A 16050-nucleotide genomic window follows, 5' to 3' on the forward strand; every position below is an offset into this window, starting at 1 on the left:
TGTGATGCAGAAATAGCTCCAAGGAACGGAAAGGGGGCAAAACAGATTTCAGGAATGCCAGTATGCTCTGAAAAACTGCAGACTCTCACCAATTTTAGCAGGTTCAGATCTGTCTTCCTATACTGTGATAACTCTTCCATTTAAGTACAAAGAACAGAAAAAACAGTCCACGAGGACAATTTTTTGGGGCTCCCTACAGGTGGTCTGTTGCCCCTTGATTTTTCTTCAAACAAAACTACTCTCCGCTAGGAACCACTATCGTGTCATTGTGTCTGACTTCTCAGAGAAGCAGATATTCTATACATATGAGCTATTAACTAGTCTTGGAATTATTTAGGCATAGAAGAGTCATTAGTTTCATCCTTATGTTCCAAAAAGATGCCAGATTCAAGACTGGTGATGCTGTATGACTGTCTTTGCACCCTCACACCACGCAAGTGGTCATATATTTACCTAGGTTCCCGTGTGGGAAGCAGTGTTCACAAGTGAGGGGAGTGTCATGCTTCCCTCTTCTCATATCCTCAGCTATTGCTCCCCACCGTGAGCGATTACAGACCTCCTTACCATTCCTACAAGCATGAACTGTCAGTGGATGGAAATGGTACGATCTAGGTCAGGATTTAAGAAGTCTCCAGGTGATCCAAAATTCAAGGATAAGAAGGCATTATGGTGCTTGGATGAAGTTATTAACTACCATGTGACTTGCAATCACAAAGGCCGGGGTTCAAATCATAGTGCCATCATACACCACACCTCCGTCACCTTGGGCAATTTACTTCTTAAAAGCTCAGCTTCCTTGTGCCAGCCAAGCAGAAATAGTATCTACCCCGAGTTGCCATTTTGGTGTTTAGATCTAAATTATATAAAGTAGTGCTGAGCACAATGCCTGGCACACAGTAATCACTTAATAAATAATGACGGTCCCAAGTAAGAGAATGCAGTACTCAGAGCAAGATTTTGGAACCACATTACTAAATGACCATTTAATGGAGGCTTAGAAATAAATTTCATGACACCATATACCAGGACACTGTAATAAAAAAAAAAAACAACTATAAAACCATGAAGTTCAGCGTAATATAGTAAAGGCTAATAGTTGAAAATTTGACCTATGCATCATAAAAATCCATGATTCATAAACTCAGTGAACTATTAATAATAGTATCTGTTAAAAAGCATATAGCATCAGATGTGTCAAAAATACAATTTTTCTTAAAAGAAAGCTACAAACAATAGCACTTTAAATATTCTTATAATAATCACTATGAAGTCCAAGCTCATTTACTTTCATTTTTAAAAAGTTCAATGTAAATATCTTAGTAAATATTCACCATTATAAATATCTATATAAGCCAATCGTTTTGAAATGAATAAAACATTTCTAAAATGGTCTCCTTTAGATACTGTGCTTCCCCCCCTTTGTTTAAAGATTTATTTATTTATTTATTTGACACAGAGAGAGCGAGCCAGTGAGAGAGGGAACACAGAAGGGGGAGTGGGAGAGGAAGAGGTAGGCTCCTAGTGGAGGAGCCTGATGTGGGGCTCGATCCCAGAACGCCGGGATCATGCCCTGAGCCGAAGGCAGACGCTTAACGACTGCGCCACCCAGGCGCCCCTTTTTTCCCCTTCTTGTAATTATTACTATTATTTCTTTTCTATTCCCTCTACCTTTATTTTTTTATTTAAAATTTCTATTCAGTTGAATAACAATTATTCTTTGTCTTTTAAAGACATTTTAAAAAGACTGCTCATTAGCCTGATTCATGCTAAAGCACCATCTCACTGAGGCCAAGTCTGTTATTAGAAATGCAATGATGGACAGCATTTTCAGCTCTGCTTTCTTTCAGTGGAATTAATATAGCAAGCGTTTAGATTACTGCCAAGAGATAAAGAAACAAACAAACAAATAAAAAAACCTCAAATGAACCTGAGTTACTAGGATCAGCTGTTTATCTGTGATGGTATTACCATTCCATATTATTCTTGTTTAGTTAAAACAATGCCATCCTGAGTATATTTCTTGTATCAGTAAGGAATGTATGTATACAGAATTTAAACATACCTTCAAAGACATCTGTCATTTTGCAGATATGGGCAAATGTAGCTCCGGTTGCCCAGGTATACACTACATCCATTAAGTGAGGTTTGAATGAGCTTAGGTATGTTTCTTCGTCAATTTCCAGTTTGGCTTCTGCTGAAACTTTTGCAATTCTTTTAGCACATTCCTTTGAAAACAAAAGATTTACTCAACATTTCTTACTTAGGATCTTCCATCTTCTTTAGGTTTCCAGAGCCAGAATTACACAAGGTCCCTTTTTCTTCCTAGGTTCGTATGCCCACAGTTTGGATACCCTGTGCTTCTAAGTAGCTACAGTGCCTTTTCCACTGCTAAGTGACCCAACTGCAGTGTTTCCCCATTACACTGAAGTAAGTAATTAAGAAAAATTTATCAAGAGTGTGATTTTCACCCAGTTAAACCTTTTTTTAATAAAAAAATAGAAATTCTTCTTAAAGTCATTCAAGAGTAGCATTTAATTAATCTCTAAATATTTCATTAACAGCAACCAAAAAAACCCCCAAAGGCATCAATAGCAAAACAGACTTAGAAGAACACAAATCCTATGACAAAATAATGCTTTCCCCCAATAATGCTTTAAAAAATATAAATCTTAATCCCCCCTCCCCATCAGTGAGATATTTAGATTCATTCTTCTCTCCTTGGTAATATAAAAGGTCAAAACCACCTAGTCCTATATAAACTTCCCTGGTTCTGGAAGTTTAAATTTCTTAGTAATAAGGGATGTTAAATGTTCCACTGCAGAGGCTCTTTTTATGACTCACTTCTCCTCTCTTGCAGTGTCATATGGCTTCCTCTTTCCCCACCTTTCCGTCTAATGTTAAAAGGTAGATAAAATCAGTTCATCATAAGAAAATCTAACACACACAAATTCATTACTATAAGCTACTGGGGCTTTAAGGACCCAGGGATAATTAATTTCTTTGGATAAAACATATTTTGTTTGATTATTCTGTTGTAAACTACAATGGAAAAACATATGAAAAATTAAGCTAACTAATCCTAGTCCATCAAGATGCCACTCTTAATACCAAGGAAAACAATGCAGGCACTGAGTTGTTGATACCGCCTATCTACATCATGCAGGATTAAATCTACACTCATAGTAACTCAATACAATTCATTACACTGGTGGGGGACAATGTTTAATTATTAAAGTGAAAATCCCAAATGATAGCATTAAATGACAAGATTAACACGAAGTAACATATTTAATCTTGAAGGAAGTGGTCTCTGTGGAATCATAACTAATAGGATTAGACTGTCAAAAATGTCCATTTTACATATACTATTCATAAAACGTGCAGCTCAAAATACTCTTACCTGCATTTGACGAAGTGGTCCTGCTAACTGCTCTGTTAACTTAGGCATCTCACTAGACTATGAAAGAAAGGATATAAAGACGCAAGCTTAAAATGCTTTCTCCTGTAACAAAACAAAGCCTTCACGATATCCATCAATATCAAATTATAAGATCTTAGTTAGCATTTAGAGTTTCTAATGATCTTAGTTGATGTAAAGCAAAATTGCCACTCCTTTCATCCTAAATTATATTATATTTCAGAGGAAAATATTACACTGCTGAATTTACAATTTACCAGCTATTTTCTGTGACCACAAATGGAATGGAGGGAGAGCAAATATTATAAACACCCACAGTAGTTTAGTTACATCAAAATTACTATAAAACTGGGGCGCCTGGGTGGCACAGCGGTTGAGCGTCTGCCTTCGGCTCAGGACGTGATCCCGGCGTTGTGGGATCGAGCCCCACATCGGGCTCCTCCGCTAGGAGCCTGCTTCTTCCTCTCCCACTCCCCCTGCTTGTGTTCCCTCTCTCGCTGGCTGTCTCTGTCAAATAAATAAATAAAATCTTAAAAAAAATTACTATAAAACTATTTTATCACAGCTTGATTTTGAAATAGTTTTGGCTCCTAGGCCAACTCTCATTCTGTGGAAACCAAAAATTTGGGACAAAGATCATTAAAAGCAGTGTCCTCCATTTTTATTTTACCCAGGTATTACTAACTGGGCAAATGAACTTGGACAAGTGGCTTGGATCCAGTGTGTTGGCTTCGTACACCGTCAAAGAGAAAGAATAGGTCAGATCCTCAAAACCCTACTCTATTCTGATTAGAATAAGAACAAAGTCTCACAAAGGTAGCTTTACACAAAAATAAAATTATTACAAAAATGGTATGTATGTATGTATGTATGTATGTATGTATGTGTGAGACAGGATTTAAATTATAGGTAAATTTTCTTAAAAAGCTATAATAGGTTAGTTGCAACAGTTGAGCCTTTATTTTAAGCATCAGTATTTATACAGGACTGGTTTTGCTTTGCATATGTATATTATATGTAATAAAATAATGACCTAGGTTCTGTATTATTCCTGTCCCAATTAAAAAAAAAAAGAAAAACCATGATGAATGATGAAAAAACAAAATGGCCACAATGAACTCAACATCACAGTTTGTGAATTCAAGACTACTTACCATCTTTGATATCGTGTCCATTCATGGTCAGCAGTTACTGACCACTCTTTCTCTGGTCAATATTTCACCAACGCTCTCCCACCAGGTGTATATACATTTTGTTCCTTCATCTCCCTTTTAAGTCTCAATTCAAATTTCACTCTTGGTGAGGCCTTTACTAATCACCTTGTTTAAATTTAGTAACCCTATCCCAATGTTTTCTACCTGCCTCCTCTGCTTCACTTTCATACAAAACTTTCATCACTATTTGACATAATCTGTGTGTTACTTCACTTCTTTATTGTCTACCTTCATCTACCAGCATATCCGCATCAGGAAAGCAAAAATTTCTGCTGTATCTCTAGTGCCTAGATTTGGGCACTGCACACAGTGGATTTTTAATAAATATTGGTAGTTGATACATATAAAGATCGTATTTAATCTTTAAATTACTTTTAATGATATAAAAATGCAGGGACACAATTTTAGAAAGAACACATTTCTAAAAAGAAGTCAGTATATTAAGCAGACTTTTTCATATTTATAACAAATACCTTACTATGTTTAACCTTTCCATCTGGCTAGAAAACATTCTTCTAAAAGCATCAACAAAATCCATGTGACTTGTAGTGTTAATTTTCCATCTTGATGTTGAAGGGCACCACCGCAAAAATTGATGACACTCCATATAATACAGTGTGGTTTCACTGAACAAATCTTAATTAACCACGTAGAGTGACATCTTGCCCACAAATTTCAGAATAATGGTTTGGTTAAGCCCAACTCCTCTGAAGAGGTAACATACTTGGGCTCTCAGGAAACAGGACTTTTATAGTACCACATTAAAAACAAAACAAAACAAAACAAAACAACAAATGCAAGAAATTAGCTATAAGACAAAGTCTTACACAAGCTGAAGGGCCCCAATCCCCAAATCATCATCGAACCTTACGTCTTTTCAGGGAATTTGACAAATATTCTTAACAATTACCCCGGAAATTAATGCAATAAAATTCTGAACCTAAGAAAAACAACAACCAAACATAGTATTTTGTACAGTAATGACTTCCTCATATGCAAATTACTTCACAGGTGCATAGCAGGCATTCTCAGGGGAGCATACATTGTTTTGGGACTATTGTCCTCTTTGTTATCACCGCCACTCTAGCTCTAATTCTCATCAGTAATCATGAAGCTGAGAGAAAAGGACCTACATATTTCAACAAGTAATGTATTTGTCCTGCTTCATAAATAAATAGTTAACAAACAGATCAATGGCAGAACTGAAAAAACAGTTTGTCTTACACAATTCACTTGAAAGTTAAACTAAGTGTACATGGTAAAAGGTCTTCTAAAAATTTAAAAATTAGTATTAAATTATTTTTAGAGGGCAAATGTCTTTGTCTTATTCTTATTTTGTCCACTTCATTCAAAATGAATAAAGTTTGAAATGTAAAACACACATTTTACTTTTTAAAACAAATCACACTGGTTTTTGGAATAAAGTAAAAGATTAGTGTTTTTGTGGTGGGCCATCTAGTACTTCATTTTTTGATTTTTAAGAGTTGCTGAAAGTGAGCTAACTACTCAATGAAAAAATTACTGTGAAACCAGTAATGAGAATGCTACAGCCACTACCTCAAACCTTACTTATGACAACTAAGACTTCAGCCACTCGGAAAATCAGTTGCTTCATATATGTTCTCCATTACTGGGAGGACAGAGATTCATTTAACCTCACTATAGCCCCTTTTATTTTCATTCTTTTGTCTAATTTTATTTTCATTCATTCACCGTTTTCTTTCTAGGACTATGTGACCAGACCAGATCTTTGAACAATGCACTGGGTTACAGAACAAATTTAAAGCCTGGAATATGATTAATGACTATCCACAAATAAAATCTTATTTCGCTCTCCTTTCTGATAATATGTATTTAATTACTTAATACTCTCTTACTGTATTTGTGTTAAAGTAGTGTTGATTTCTAATTAACATTACCCATAATACGTAAATATGAAACATTTTTATAATTTTATAATTAAAAGTGCCCATAGTAATATTAAGTTATAGGATGTGTGAATTAATAAATCAGGTTATATTAATAAATAAGGTTAAATCTATTAACTCACATTCTCTTGAAACACAAAGCAGCTTAGTAGTGCCGTTGCCTGTTCTGCAGACAGGTCATTGAAAAGGCCATTAAACATCATCTCAGTTAGAAGCAGCTCATCAGCACTAGATCACCACAAGAAAAAGAGAATAACTTTCAAATGTTGTAATATAAAAATACAAAGTGTATACACGCATGCTTAAAATGTAGACAGTTTAATAAAATCTATTACTTGAACATAAAGAGTAATCAATGAGAATGACAAAGATTTATTTAAGAAAATGACACAGGTCTTTATATTTTCCAATATATCAGTAATAAATGTAGAATGGTTATTTCATGTAAAAATCCCATTCTAGGAAACACCAAAATGCAAATCTTTACTGAAATAAAGAACTCTTTCTTAACTCTCAGTACACCAAGAAATGTAGTCATAACCATTTTTCCTCTGGGTCCAAGGATCCATTTAATTGTTTCTAAGGTGTTTAACAATTTATAACACAAAGAGATAATGAAAAACAACTTCATTAGAAATCTTAATTAGAATGTAACCACAGTAGACACACACTGCATTCCCAGTGTTGAAAACGTACATAACCAAGATGGCCAACGGCCTTTAAATGAAAGTCAATGCTGCTCTTCAACTGTTATCTGTGAGTCTGGACAATACCCATGTAGTAAATACATTCCAAATTTCAAATACATCTCCAACAGGTACTAGCTTATTATCACTTGTTTTTCTCCTGCACTTAACATTATCAAAGCATACTATTGACTGCAGATTTCAAATACATCTCTTGTAAAGGCTCTAGCTTATCATTATTTTTGGTTCTTCTTTTGAGTTATCAAAATATACCATTTTTAAAAACTTTCACAAGTTGTAATTTTGTTGAAGAGGGAGGCCATCTTCTTTGCTCTACAACTATACAACATTTTCATATTCAGGTTTATATTATAGAGATTAGAATGATCAACAGAATTTTTTTTTTGATCTCTCCATCTTTTTCTTAACAATTTCCTTGTATTTACAACGGTCTTTAGTATTTGACCACTTAAAAACTATCAAGGACAATCTAGCAAACAAATCATAACAGATAAAAGACTATTGTCACAAGTCCTTTTAGCAAAATGGAATGGTCCAAGTTCTTAGCACAAAACATTATGCAATTCCTGCTTGCCGAACAGAAAGGAAAGTAAAATAAATAAGAATCTTAAAATTTTCTTTTCGTCCTTAGAGAGATATTATTCACCCACTGATTCTTCAGTTTGAGAATTTACCTACAGTCTAAGATTTTGCTACATGATTAATTTCACCATCAACACTGTATCTTCTGATTTGTGTAATAACTGCAAAAAAAAAATATCTTTCCTTTTTTCCCTTTGCCATCATGGGTGGAAAAGGAAAAACTCTGCTCAACTGTGCTCAATGGAAGCTACAAAAGACTACAAAGATAGTGTTTCTAGAATTCTGTAATCAAGGTTCCACAACGTATCTTACATTTATAAAAGAGCTTAACAGACCCATTTGGTAATTTTGAGGGTGTTACCTCTATTTAAAAAAAAAAAAAAGCAAACTTTTATTTTTTGACTTCTAAAAAAGAATAAAGTCATGAACTATCAATCTTTATAAGTAGTTCTAACTAATCAAAAATAGAGTAAAAAATTAAATCTGGATTCCTGATGGTAAAATGAGAGTCAAGTCAAAGAGGACAATACAAATAAGCCAAGAGTACTTCAAGAACTACGTATTAGCACGTACATGCCACTAAGGTGGGAGGCAGACACAAAACACAGTAATCACAGGACAGTGATCTAACAGGTTACACAAGCAATTAAACAAAAAAAGTTGAGGAGCTTAAAATAAGGCGAGAAATTCACAGCAAGTTTCGTAAGATGCAGGAAAAAATACGTAGGAATTAGGATTCGGGGTAGGAGTGAAGGAAAGGTCATGCTAAGAGAAAGAAACGTGTGGGATGTGGCTAGAGAGGAAAGGGCAACAATACGCTAAATTATGGCATTTATTCTAAAAGCAATAGGGAATAACTGAGAGACTTTCACCAAAAGAATGAAATGATAGGATCTGTGCTTTGGAGAGAATACTGTCAAGGCAGTATAAAGGATGGATTATAAAGACTCAAGACAGGAGGCAACAAAAATGAGGGCTTCTGCAGTACTCTAAACACGAATTAATGAAGGCACATTAGTCAGTGGGAAGAGTTAAAAGGGCAGAGAGAGAGGAAACACTCAGGAAGATGCGAAGAGAGAGAGAGAGAAGGGAGACGAGCCTAAGAGGACTCCTACGTTTTTGCCATTAGTGTCTGGGTCTTATTCAGCAAGAGACCAGAGGGAGAACCAAATACTGGGGGAAAGGTAACATACTTTCATATGTGATACTGTTCTCTCTCTCTCTCTCTAGTCTTATTTTAGAATAAAATCAATATTATTCTCCCAAGACTAAATCCAGCTGCAGATATCTGAGAGAAATTTTCTACGTTGTTAAATACCATATAATATTACAAAGAAAAAATTTCAATAACATTTATAAATTCTGGCATATGAATCAGTAAACCAGTGCTGTGGCCTAGCTTTAGATGTGGGTAAATTATTAACCTTACAGTACCTACAATTCTTTTCTTTTTTTTTTTTAAAGATTTTATTTATTTAACAGAGAGAGACAGCCAGCGAGAGAGGGAACACAAGCAGGGGAAGTGGGAGAGGAAGAAGCAGGCTCCCAGCAGAGGAGCCCGATGTGGGGCTCGATCCCATAACGCCGGGATCACGCCCTGAGCCAAAGGCAGACGCTCAACAACTGAGCCACCCAGGCGCCCCACGGTACCTACAATTCTTTAATTACAAAGTAGGAAAGCAGGTTTAAGGAAAACTAGAAGCTGACGTGGCAGATGTAACTTGAACAAATGATATATCTGGCTCACACAGTAACTAAAAAAATAATTTTGAATTAGTCTGTGAACAATTAAAAAACCAAGGGACGTCACTTAAAATTCTGGTTTTTCGGCTTCTCTAAATTGAAAAATCTGTTATCACACTGTTCTGTAATACTTGGGGCTGGGTAGCTGCTGCCCCCTTTTGGTGACCAAGAATTGTTCTAGTTTACCACACAATGTAGACATGAGTTCTTAACATCTGAACTAAACAATAAGAAAAATATGAATAAGTCTTCCCCAGAAATGTCTGAAACCATATACGAGGCCTATAATTCTCCAGCCCCATCCATTAGGGCCATGGTGAAAACACAACAAACTGTTGCAAAAACATCTTTTATGAAATCAATGGGAATAATGGTTATAACTATGGACAAAACAAGAGTATCTTCAGCTAATGGAAATCACATGGGATCTTGAGCCAGAACCATTCAATAGGCCCTTCTGACCCACAGAAACCACCAGAAATAATGAAATGACTGCTGGTTTCAAGTCATTTAGTTTTAAGGCCATTTGTAACATGTCAAAAGATCACCAAAATAGATAATATCTTATATCCAGTTTTATGCCATGGCCTATAATATGCTATGCTGTAATTCCCTGTTTCTTAACCCAAAACTTTATACAATAGGATAATGGTTATTAGAGTAGTTTAAGGTGGGAAAATGTTCAAAATTGTAAAAAAGAATTAAGTATACAAAACTGTGTATAAACTAAGATCACGAATACGTAAAAATACACAATGCAGTAAAATAAAGAAAAAAGGAAATACATCAGAATGCTAATAGCATTTGTATTAAATAGTGGGATGGAAGAGATTTTTTTAATGCTCTTTTTCTAACTTCATCATCAAAAACTGCATTTACTATGGAAGGTATTTTACAAACTTTTAGTTTTTTTATTTTTTAAGATTTTATTTATTCATTTGACAGAGAGAGAGAGAAACAGCACAAGGAGGGGGAGTGGCAGGCAGAGGGGGAGAGAGAAGCAGGTTCCCCGCTGAGCAGGGAAACCAATGCGGGGTTCGATCCAAGGACCCTGAGATCATGACCTGAGCCAAAGGCAGACGCTTAACGAAGCCACCCAGGCGCCCCACAAATTTTTTTTTTTTTAAATTATGTTCAATTAGCCAGCACATACTACAATACACACTTTTTATTTTTCAGACAGCTTTTGCCAAAAGGTTTAGTCCTTGTATAAAAACAGTATCTCATTTTAAAGTCAGTTTTCTAGAACCAGTTTTTACCTGCTTATCTCACAAGCCACTCGTCCTTTCATCTCTATGACATCAGAAGAAGTAGCGAATCCCAACCTTCTTAAAACACGTTTGCGACATTTGAGCTCATCCATTTGTAGGACAGTTCTTGCTTTCTTTAGTTCTCGCTTTGCAGATTTAATATCTATTGCAATCTAAGGCACATAAAATAATAAGGAAAATTAAACAAAGTAAACAAAATAAAATGAAATTTATTCATGTAATGAAATAAAAAATATATTTTTTAAAGATTTGAGAAAGTGTGTGCACGAGCAGGGGGAGGGGCAGAGAGAGAATCTCAACCAGACTCCCCACTGAGCGTGCAGTCCAACGCAGGTCTTGATCTCATGACCCCAAGACCATGACCCAAGCCAAAATCAAGAGTCAGGCGGTCGGGGCGCCTGGGTAGCGTCTGCCTTCGGCTCAGGGCGTGATCCTGGCGTTCCAGGATCGAGTCCCACATCGGGCTCCTCCGCTAGGAGCCTGCTTCTTCCTCTCCCACTCCCCCTGCTTGTGTTCCCTCTCTCGCTGGCTGTCTCTGTCAAATAAATAAATAAAATCTTCAAAAAAAAAAAAAAAAAAAAAAGAGTCAAGCGGTCAACCCACTGAGTCACCCAAGCACGCTAGAAAATATTTTATAAGGATGCCTTACAAGGATACCCGGAGCTTCTTACTTTTGTAGGATATTACACAAGAAGAATGATATATCTGTAGGAATTAAATACCAGCAAAAATGTGAAATATATATAGATATATAAAACACCATTTGAAAAATTTAAGGCAAAGCAGGGATATTTAGGAGTTGTTAAAAGTTTAAGAAGCTGGGGAACACAGCACGGTTCTTGCTTAAATGAGGAGCAAGGAGGAAGGTCTAGAAGAAGGAGTGAGGTGGACAGCCATCAGCTAGATAAGGTAACCTGCTGGAGGCTGAAAAAGTCAGTAGTAAATTAGGATAGGCTCTCCCAGACAAATCTGACAATTAATCATGCTTCCAAGAGCAGCATCAACTCCAGCTTTTCATCCTTAGGAAATGAGGGGGTAGCTTAGAGAACAGGAGAGATGAGGGTTTATGAGTCTTATCTCTTGGCTACCAATATTTCCCTCATGATGTCCTGAAAAGTATTTCTTCTCTTTGCCTTCTAATTGTATCACAAAACTGCCTAAGCTAGAAATGGCTTTAGCCAAGAGAATAGGTCTTTATTCTAAACTTTAAAAGGAAAAAATATTTTTAGGTCATCCTCCAGAATGGATGAGTTTTAAAATTCAGTTAATCAGTAAACACTACATACTTTTCCAACTGGGACAAGAATATCCTAGTACAACAGTAAGAAAATAATGAATTACTAAGATTGAGGCTTGAAGTTCAGAAAAATACTGACAAAACAAAATTTTAGCGACTCAGAAGGTGAATTCAAAGACTCCAGAATTTTGCATATGACTTATTAGGCTTCCATTGAGGAGCAGAAATGATAAAGGCAATGACTGTGGTCTGTAATGGATATTTACTGATAGCTAATTATGTACCCTCTTTCTAGTGCTTTATATTATTTCATTTAATTCGTATAGCAATTGTGTAAGGTGGTAACTAATATTAAATGTGAATTTTACCAAGATAAAAATCTGAGAAAGATTACTAAGTTAACTTAGTCAAGATCGGAGCTAGTGGGTAATAAAGATGGGATTCAAAACCACTCTGTCAGCCTTCAGAATCCAATCTCTTACTGGTTATTTATATTGCTATGATAAAATGTGTTGTCATAATGCTATGAGGATAAGAATGCTTTATATGCTAGACAACTCTCTGCTACCTAGCATAATTTATCGGGTCTACTAGAAAAAAAAAAAGTTGTTTTCTAAAGTTTCCTTGACTGAGGATGTCCATATGAGCAGAGCAGAAGACTGCTAAGTACTCAGAGGCATATAAAACTTACCGGTTAGAAGACAGCTCACTAGTGAAGAATTTTTTTTTCCTCAGTAATTTTTATTAAAATGTATTTTGGATATATTGAGTTAAATGAAAATATTATTAAAATCAATTTCACCCATTTCTTTTCACTCTTTAAAATGTGGTCTCTTTAGAATTTAAAATTATATACGTGGCTTAAATTATATTTCTGTTAGATGCTGTTTTAGATCTTTTCCTACACATTTTAAAAGAACAGATATACTCATGTCTGTAAAAGCATGGACACACAGTAATAGGAGCTTTTCCCCAACAGAAGTGAGATCAGCTTCCTTTTCTCCTAATAAATCATCTGCAAATACATTTGCAATACATTTTGCAAAGACTACAAGTAAAATGACCTCATTTTTTAAAAGGTTTTTTAAAATTAAAGATATTTATTTATTTGAGAGAAAGAGAGAGAAAGAGAAAGCATGAGTTGGGGAAGAGGCAAAAGGAGAGGGAGAAGCAGACTGCCTGCTGAGCAGGGAGCCCGATGCGGGGCTCGAACCCAGGACCCTGGGATCATGACCTGAGCTGAAGGCAGACGCTTAACTGACTGAGCCGCACAGGTGCCCCAACCTCATTTTTTTTAATGCCCCTGTTGATTTCCATGATATGGATATGTGTAAGTCATACATCTAAATCCCTACTGATGACACACTGAGGTTAGTTTTATATTCATTTGCTTTTTCAGACTATGCTATAAGGACATGTTTGTATCACCTCACTTCGGAGTCCCAATTCCTAGAAGCAGGAAAGCTGGGTCAAAAGGTATGAGTACTTACAATGGTGACAGCTGAGAGATCAGCTTTTTGAAGGCTTCTTAGAGAGCAGGGCTAAGGGATGTGAAATTTATCCTGCAGTCACTAGGAGGCCATAAAAAAACTTGTTTTCTTCCCCCTAAATTGTTAACTCTGTAGTTTTCTCTCATTATAAAATATTCTATAAACACATTACAGACAATTAAGGAGGAAAAAGAAGAAGGAAAAAACACTACTATAATCTCATTGCCCAAATACCACCACTTCAGGTTTTCCTTTTAGTTTTTTTGGCGTATGTTTTTATTTGTGCTAACTCATAATCATAGTCCACATCGATATTAGCATTTAATGCACTCACGCGAGCCTTTTTTCATGTACTGCTGAGTTTTCATAGCAAGTTTATTTAGTCCCACCCTTAGCCACACACTATGGCCTTTTTCCATTATGTCCGAGTAGCTCGGATAATGCCACTCTCTGTGGCTTCATACCACCTTCTCTGTGGATGCTTTCTAGTCACCATTCAACCAAGCTCAAGAGTCTGTGTTCTTGTGATATGGAACTGTTCAGGATGACTCTCTGGTGGCAACACACAAAGTACATGGACGCAGGGAGGGAGCTGATGGAATGGTCTCGGTGAGAGATGAACAGGCCAGGATCCCAAGTGAGGATCCTTGTACTAGTTACTAAAGCTTTCTGTGTCTCCATTTCCTCATCCTGAGAAGCACCCTCCTGGTGGACCACAGCATGCTGAGGTATATGTTCACTGTCCACGTGGCACAGGGCCCCATCATGTTAGTCCACAGAAAGCCAGAAAGAGTGCTATAAAACTGTGAACTAAAACATACTACTTTGTTAAGCCAAGAAGTTTCCACTCACAAGCGTGTTCAATAAATAGTAGGTATCTACTTTATAAAGAGATCATGTGGGATACGGGAGAGTACAAGTAAGCTAAAATGAAATACCTGACCCTAAGGAGCTTAAAATAATAATTGGTGAAACAGGAAGACATAGGCAGAAAACGTGCCATGCGATAAAACCTGAAAAAGCGTAATAGCAAGGAGCTTTCAGTTTCAAGGAGAAAGTGACACTTCTATACAGTACAAAAGATTCTAGTTGAAGAAAAGTGGACAGTGGAAAGGAATGTGTTCACTTCAAAAAGCTTTTCCTAAATTTATTATTCACAATGGCTCCAAGAATGCTTTTCTGGTTAGAGACTATAGCTAATTACCCTAAAAAGCTAAACTATTACAACTTCATACCACTAGGAAGGCTATAATAAAAAACACAGACAATAATAAGCATTGGTGAGAATATGGAAAAATAAGAATTTTCATAAATCGCTGGTAAGAATGTAAAGTGCTACAGCCACTTTGGAAAAAACTTGGCAGTTTCTCAAAGGTTAAACACAGACTTACTATATGACCCAGCAATTCTACCCAATTCCATCCAAGAGAAATGAAAACATATCCACACAAAAACTTGTACATAAATGCTGGTAGCAGAGTTATTCATAACAGCCAAAAAGTGGAAAAACCCCAAATGTCTATCAACTGATGAACTGTTAAACAAAATGTGGCATATCCATATAGTGGAATATTTTTCAGCCACAAAAAGGAATAAGTACTAATTCATGCTACAACACGCACGAACCTTGAAGACATTATGCTAAGTGGAAAGAACAGATATAAAAGGCCACATACTGCAGGATTTTATTTTTAAATAAAATAAGCAATAAGCAAAGAATAAGAATAAGAATAAGCAAAACCATCGAGGCAGAAAGTAGATTTATAGTTGCCAGGCTCTGGAAGATTGGGGAAATACAAAGTGACTGCTAACTGGCACGAGGTTTCTTTTTAGGGTGATGGAAACATTCTGGAATTGGAAAGTGATATGGTTGCAGTTATCTGTGAATATGCTACAAACCATTGAATTGTACGCTTTAAAAGGGTGAATCTAATGCTACATGAATTATATTACATTAAAAAAACTGAAGAAAACCCATTAAATAACAAATTATAGTAAAATGATTTTTATCTCATCTTGCTGATAAGAATTAATGGTCTCCTTAAAAGATAGGTAGATAATTCTCTGTTTTAGCTGATGAAACCAAGAGGAAAGGAAAATTTAAAAAAAAGTATTCATTAATTTATAGTGACATTCACAGAATTTTATGATAAAAAATAAGTTTCTGCCATACCTGTGCTTTTTTTTCACAAAGTGTATACACAGTTTCCAAATTTGGATCATTGTGAAGTGGATGAGAATACATTCTATGCTCAAAAGCCTCCACTTTCTGGATGACTTTTTTCAGCCCTTGATCTTGAATGCCCATGTCATCAATAGGGTCTAATAAAGGAACACCATCAGGAAAACGTTTCTGAACTTCCTAAAACAAAAAATTTAAAATTAATTTTTTCATTTGATAGACAAGACTAGTTAAGACTAAATAAATATTTCCTTCTATGTTTTTCTATGCACAAAGAC

At 35.8% G+C, this 16050-nt stretch overlaps 1 protein-coding gene across 1 annotated transcript in view; it reads right to left on the minus strand.

The window, feature by feature from the left end:
* Nucleotides 1–16050, minus strand: part of MTREX (Mtr4 exosome RNA helicase) — a 92927-nt gene that overhangs the window by 6618 nt on the left and 70259 nt on the right. Inside the window, exons 21-25 of the mRNA XM_040622255.1 lie at nt 15764–15952; nt 10852–11015; nt 6683–6788; nt 3401–3457; nt 2063–2225 (exon numbers count right to left, since the gene is read on the minus strand). Of these exons, the coding sequence (XP_040478189.1) occupies nt 2063–2225; nt 3401–3457; nt 6683–6788; nt 10852–11015; nt 15764–15952 (679 nt within the window). The remainder of the gene's footprint in view (nt 1–2062; nt 2226–3400; nt 3458–6682; nt 6789–10851; nt 11016–15763; nt 15953–16050) is intronic.

Source organism: Ursus maritimus, unplaced genomic scaffold (genome assembly GCF_017311325.1).
Source record: "Ursus maritimus isolate PB19 unplaced genomic scaffold, ASM1731132v1 scaffold_5, whole genome shotgun sequence".
Lineage (NCBI taxonomy): Eukaryota > Metazoa > Chordata > Mammalia > Carnivora > Ursidae > Ursus > Ursus maritimus.